We start from the raw sequence: 6,752 nt of genomic DNA, 5'->3' as shown, positions 1-6,752 counted from the left end.
GATGCGAGCTGCTACAGGGAGCCAGTGTAGGGAACGGAGGAGGGAAGTTGTGTGGGAGAACTTGGGGTGGTTGAACACCAGGCGAGCAGCAGCTTTCTGGACAAGTTCCAGCAGTTTAATGGCTGACGCCGGGGCCCCAGCAAGGAGGGAGTTGCAGTAGTCCAGGCGGGAGATGACCAGGGCCTGGATGAGTACCTGCGCCATTTCATCAGTGAGGAAAGGTTGAATCCTCCTCATGTTGTAGAGCATGAATCTGCAGGAGCATGTGACGGATGTGATATGTGCGGAAAACAGTTGGTCATCCAGGGTCACACCCAGATTCCTCACAGGGAGTCAGGGTCATCATCATGGGGTCATCATAATGTTCAGATATATCCACTAGCATGTGGATATCAGTCAACAAAATGTCAAAGGTCACCAACAAGATATTTTGGTGACATTCAGCACTGTTTTTGGCTGATAGGCGGAGCCGATCAGGCCCTAGAACTGTGAATGTCTTATTGTTACAGAAGCAGGCTTTGGGGCTCTCTGGGGCTCTTTGTTAACCAAGCACTCACTGCTGACTACGCATGCCTGGCCGACAATTTGAGAGGAGAGCTATCCAGCTGGTTAACAGTCGGCCAACAACAGATGGCCAACTAACGTTATGTTAGCTAGCTGGTAGCTGTGTATGTTAGCTGGTAAACCAGTGTAAGCTAGCTATGCATAACCAACCAACTAAATTGTAAATTGTAAGTTGAACCAAGCCAGAGGGCAGTTAAAGAGGGGTAGTGAATCAACCAACATTACATTTTTAATTGTGAAAGAAGCGCTCATAATTATTTTATTGTCCCTAAATAGAGATTTTTTGTTTACAAATTACGATTGGCATCTACTTCTGAGGAGTCTGTAATCAACCACACAGTACACACAGGTGAACGGCCATACAGCACACAACACACACACACACACACAACTTCAGGGGTCATCGGTGGAATTTGTCTTCTTCATTTCTCCCATCCAAGCCGTCCTCCTCCAGGGGCAGCCAGGAGCAGTGGGCAGCCATCGTTCATGGCGCCCGGGGGACCAGGTCCAAGTGCTCAGTCCAGGTCCTGGTCAGGGACCGGACTGAAGAGCATCTCTTCTTCTGCATGTTTTTTCGTATTGGGTTCTTTAGGAGGCTCTCGTACGGAAGAGCATTAGGCCCAACAACTGAGTTTATTATTTTTTTAAGCTTCTGAGTTTAAAGTCAGAATTTCTGAGAAAAAAGTCAGAAATAACTTCTGAGAAAAAAAGTCATAATTTCTGACTTTAAACTCAGAAGCTTAAAAAAAACAAAAAACTCCGCTGTTGGCCCTAATGCTCTTCCGTACTCTCCCCTTGTGGACACGGGGGGAAATGCAGACTGCTCAGAAAGGCCCTGGAGGCTGTCTTGCTGTGAGGCGACAGCGATAAGAACGGCGCCACCGTGTCGCACATGAGCGGTTTAGGGGTTCAGTGTCTTCCTCAACAAGGACACAACCGGGAGCTGTGGTGTGTAAATGTCCAGATAAGCTACTGTGTCTTGGTCTACTTACTTCGCGACCTAAAGGGAAGTGCTTTGGGCAGGTAATAAAATATGGCCAGCACTATCAAAAGAACAGCTGGATGTAATACCAAGTCCATCAGCCTTTAGCTACGCTCTGCCCAGTCTAACTAAATAGATGCAGGTTTTGGGGAAAAGCCTTGTCATTCGTTTATTACTTCCCATTCAGTGGCGCCATGCAGCCAATCAGTGGCGATGGGAGATACAGTGTCCCCCCCCTGTCCCCAAATGATATTGAGTCCAGCCAGACCTTTTCTCCAGCGCTGGCACAGAAAGCAGGTGTGAGGAGAGGTCTGGCTATGCGAGCCTTTGCTCCGCGTGGAGTGGTTTCTTAATCCTACGAGTGACCGGTTCCGTTCACTTTCCTCATTCACCTGTCCCTCAGTGGGAGTCCACCTCAGACGAACTGAGCGCCGGACTCCTGAATTCAATTTATTTTGCCCAGTCGGGTAGGATCAGGTTGAGGGATCTGAGTTCTCATCTCAGTCAACTGAAGGAACCTGTAGAATCCCGAGAGGAGTGGAAGACAGCAAAACAATACCTCCACAAGACAAACAGCCTGGAGCATGTTCCTTTATCACTAATTCAGAATGACTCCGCCTCCCCATGGAGCTTCTACAAGCAGGGTCTAGACCCAAGGTCTATAGCGATGGTTCATGTGGGTTTACACAAAGATTTTCAGGCCTCACATACTGTCACCTCGAAGCGCAATATTCACTGCAATTCATACGGAGCTTTAATAAGTATAGATTGTGTTATCTGCGTGCTGACAGTTTTTAATGTGAACAGAATTCTGTTTTGATTAAAGGGGTGTGTTGTGTTCCTGGGACTGCAGAGAGGGGCATTCTGGGAAATCCCTTTGATCATGTCAGGTGTATGAAAGGAAGGAAGATGACAGCATGAAGCGACAAATTCCAGACGGAGATATAGATTAGAGAGAGAGAGAGAGAGAGAGAGAGAGAGAGATAGAGGGGGGGATATAGACGAGAGAGAGAGATAGACTAGAGAGAGAGAGAGATAGATGAGAGAGAGAGAGAGATAGACTAGAGAGAGAGAGAGAGAGACACCGCAAAGCCCTCTTATGCCAAGTAATGAGACCACATAGGAGTCCTCTCACCCAGCTGGTCCTGAGACTCTCTTCACCAAACCCCTCAGAGCCTCAGGACAGGAGCCCCACAATAAATACAAAACTAATTACAAAACAACAAAAATAAAAATATATCATCCACTGGAATAATATGACACGAACCCAAAACAAATTACAATGCTATTTGACTTTAAATCGTAACTATACATCAGCAAATTACCTCACTGCCATTGTGGATAAAAGCTAAGGAGCTTGGGAGCTAGGGAGACCAGCAGGAGTATCAGTGGTGCAGCGCTGGTGTCACTCCCTCCATCTCTCTCTCCCCACACTGACAGACTCACGGGCCTCAGTCAGAACCAAACCACTGCTGTCATTCAACATGTTACAAACCACAGCCCAATGGAGACCTAGTTCTTACTAGAGCAGCATAGTCTCTCTCCTCCAGGTCCTGAAATAAACCATGGCCCTCTGCCAAGGAGAGAGAGAGTAGAGTACAGACTGCCAGACTGCAGAGAACTTAAGACATATTTGGCATCTATATAAGGCATGCTCTATATCGGCTTGTTACTAGGCAGATTTGGGTGTGGGTGTGTTTGTGTGTGTCTCAATGCCAAGCGTGACGCGGCTGATCTTCCCAGTCCGAGCGTCAATGACTAGGCTATGTTTACATGCACACCATATTCCTGGATTAATCGGAATATGCTCAATATTCCGGTTGGGCAAGAGTCATGTAAACACGTGCCGAACCTGATTAAGGCCATATTCCCATTGGAGAATATTCCGAATAAGACCCCTGGCCCTGGCATATGCCTGTTTGAATCAGAATATTTTTACATGTATATACATTTACTTTACATTTACATTCAGTTACATGGTCATACAATGGATGTCTTTCTTGTCTTTGAAATTGAGAGTTTAACATGTTTTTTGAATGAATTTTCACGGTGCCCACCCACATCCATTGTATGACCTAAACGGTGGTAGAGCAATTATCCGACTTTCTCAAAACTGCTAGTTTTGTCAACGTTTTGATCTGAACCATTGTATATGATCATAAGTAACCTTAAAACAGGGCTAAACATGATTTTTCCCTTTACTACTCCTTGAACCCCGATGACAGTGCTTCAAACATGTCGACAAAACAAAGGTCTTTTAGAGCACCCTCTCGCATCTAAAACATCATCCACCTCATCTGCAAGAATAAAAGCACAAGCTGATAACGCAGCTCTTATGGAGCACATGGCTGCATTAAAAAGGAAACGGAAAAAACAAGGAAGAAGCCGAAGAGGAGGAAATAAGAAGGGAAAAGGGACAGTTGGTTCTGCAAACCAAAATGGCTGCTGCCAGCGCAAAGCTTCATGTGCTGGAGATGAATCCAACGTGTGTTTCTTCTAAACATTCTGATGGCAGAAACTCATGTCATGGGAAAAGGAGTGTAAAAGGATTGGATGGAATGAATTCATATCTTGAAAGGATGGATGCTCAAAGAATCAGTCAACGGAATCCAAACGCTACCCTATAATGATTTTCTTCCACGAAAGAATGATGCAAATAATGCTCAAAGTGAAACTCTTCATGGGACTCAGGATGTGAGGTCTAAACAGAGGGCAGTGCCAGTAACACAAATTGACATCAGACCAGTGGTAAAAGGTACCCAAGCACAAATGGCACCAGGTGCATCAGTCTCACCTGGATCTAACATCTAATACTACTAGTCCTAATGACATTGGCCACGTTTCCCGATAAAGAACCTTCTTAAGCAACCCTTTGTATGGGAGTTAAGAAGTACTTTGGAGTTAAGTGCTTCTTAACTCGTTCAGGAAACCAGGCCAATGTGAATATCATGCAGCGACAGAATGACATTACTGCATTGTTGGTTCAACAAAATCTGGCATCTTCTCTGCCAATGAGAACAGTGTTTAAAAGACGGACACCATGACTGACTGCCTGACCTTTCTGGAGCCACCAGGGGGCAGCCAAGAGATCTTGTAAAGAGTTGTCAACACCTACCCCCTGATGTGGGATACCAGAGAGCTAAAGCTCTTCTTGCCGAACACTTTGGTGACGAGCACAAAGTTGGCGCAGCATATTTGGAGAAAATACTCAATTGGTCCCTCATTAAAGCAGAGGATGTTAAAGGAATGAAAACATTTTCTGTGTCTTCAAGGTTGTTCCAACTTACAGTAACAGAGCAAATCATGTACATGAAGGAGTTGGACATGCCATCTAACCTCAGAGCAAGTGTGATGAAACTTCCGTATAAATTAAGGGGAAAGTTCAGACATTTTGCATGTGATCTACAAGAGAAAAGGGGATAGAGAGATATGTTCACTGACCTCGTGACCTTTATAGAGACAGATCCACTCTTTGGCAATATCCAGCATTTCTCACCTGCCAATCTTTTCATTTGAATTCCTACATCTTCATCATCATCATCAATCAATCAATCAATCAATCAATCAAAGCTTTATTTGTATAGCACATTTCATACCCAGAGGCAACACAATGCGCTTTACAGAGAACAAGGGAGGTGGGCATATGACCCACCCCTACATCTTCATCATCATCATCATCATACAGTGGTTCTGTACATTTTATTTACAAATAGGCAGATTTTTGATCAGCTACATATACTTTGTTAATAGTTTGTTTATACAATTGGTTTAAAAAGGCATATACATATAGTTATTGTAACATGTTTTTAATTTACAGGAAAACTCTGTCTTTGCTTTACTAATTATATAAATCATTATGTTGTTTGAAAACACAGAATGGAATAGAGACACTTCAAGCATTAAAAGAAAATGCAATAAAATAAAATACAATACAATAATAAAACACAAGAAAAACAAATCAAGAAAAACATAAACATGCAAGAAAAAGTGCCTCCTAGCTTTGGTCCAAAATCTATCCAAATGATCATATTCAGAAAACACAACCTAAAATGTCAATACCAGCATATGAAACAACACATATAACTTAAATAATATTACTCTTTGAATATTTATATTAAAATATGTCCAGGCCTGCCAAAAATGATATTTACAGTATGAAGCCTGTATTCAGACATCAAAACATCGTCCAGTTCCTGCAGCTAACGATGCAGCTAACGATGCAGCTAACGATGCCCAAACAGAATGACCGTCTGCCATCGGTAACAAATATAAACATTTACTATCTTGTTACATTTCTATAAATCATTCTGTTGTTTGAAAACACAGAAATGGAATACACACGTCAAGCATTAAAACAACAACAAAAACATCCAAACATCACACACTCCTGCAGCTCTTCTTCTGTTGTGATCCATTCTAATCTAGGCTGTGGGTTTCCATGGGAGGGCCTCTCACACATCTTCGGTGACTGATTGGACGGTCAGATCTGAGACTCGTGTGTTCTTTGGTGTCTGATTGGACGGTCAGATTTGAGACTCTTGTGTTCTTTGGTGTCTGATTGGACGGTCAGATCTGAGACTATCCTGTGTTCTTTGGTGACTGATTGGACGGTCAGATCTGAGACTCTTGTGTTCTTTGGTGTCTGATTGGACGGTCAGATCTGGGACTATCCTGTGTTCTTTGGTGTCTGATTGGACGGTCAGATCTGGGACTCTTGTGTTCTTTGGTGTCTGATTGGACGGTCAGATTTGAGACTCTTGTGTTCTTTGGTGTCTGATTGGATGGTCAGATTTGAGACTCTTGTGTTCTTTGGTGTCTGATTGGACGGTCAGGTCTGGGACTCTCCTGTGTTCTGGCCACTCTTGGATGACTGTGAGAAACAGAGAGAATACCGATGACCCAAGCCGTCCGCCGGCGACAAATCATTCTTTTGTTATTATTCACTGGAGCTCTTGACGAATGCGGAGGCGGCTCTGCTGATACCCCTACACACAACGCTTCACTCCACACACCAACCTCCTCACATCCTGGTCTCTGGAAGCCATTAAGCTCTGGTGAAGAATTATTCAGTTGGCTCTAAATGGGTCTAGACAATCTCATTAGGGGAGATGACTGGGCCAATCCCATCACTCCGCCCTGTCCAGGCTGAACACATTAGGGTCAGTAGTGATTCAATTAATGATCTGGTTAATTGAACATGTCTCTG

The 6,752-nt window shown here is 43.9% G+C and overlaps 1 protein-coding gene across 1 annotated transcript in view; it reads right to left on the bottom strand.

Moving 5' to 3' along the window:
• Positions 1–6,374: 6,374 nt before the first annotated feature.
• Positions 6,375–6,752, bottom strand: part of adgre5a (adhesion G protein-coupled receptor E5a) — a gene marked incomplete at its 3' end in the record, with an annotated part of 7,776 nt that continues 7,398 nt past the window's right edge. The window contains exon 11 of the mRNA XM_084439129.1: positions 6,375–6,416. Coding sequence (XP_084295255.1) covers positions 6,375–6,416 — 42 coding nt within the window. The remainder of the gene's footprint in view (positions 6,417–6,752) is intronic.

Source organism: Borostomias antarcticus (assembly GCF_949987555.1).
Source record: "Borostomias antarcticus genome assembly, chromosome: 5".
Classification (NCBI taxonomy): Eukaryota; Metazoa; Chordata; class Actinopteri; order Stomiiformes; family Stomiidae; genus Borostomias; species Borostomias antarcticus.
Note: the sequence above shows the minus strand (reverse complement) of the source record. Positions and strands in the feature narration are given on the sequence as shown.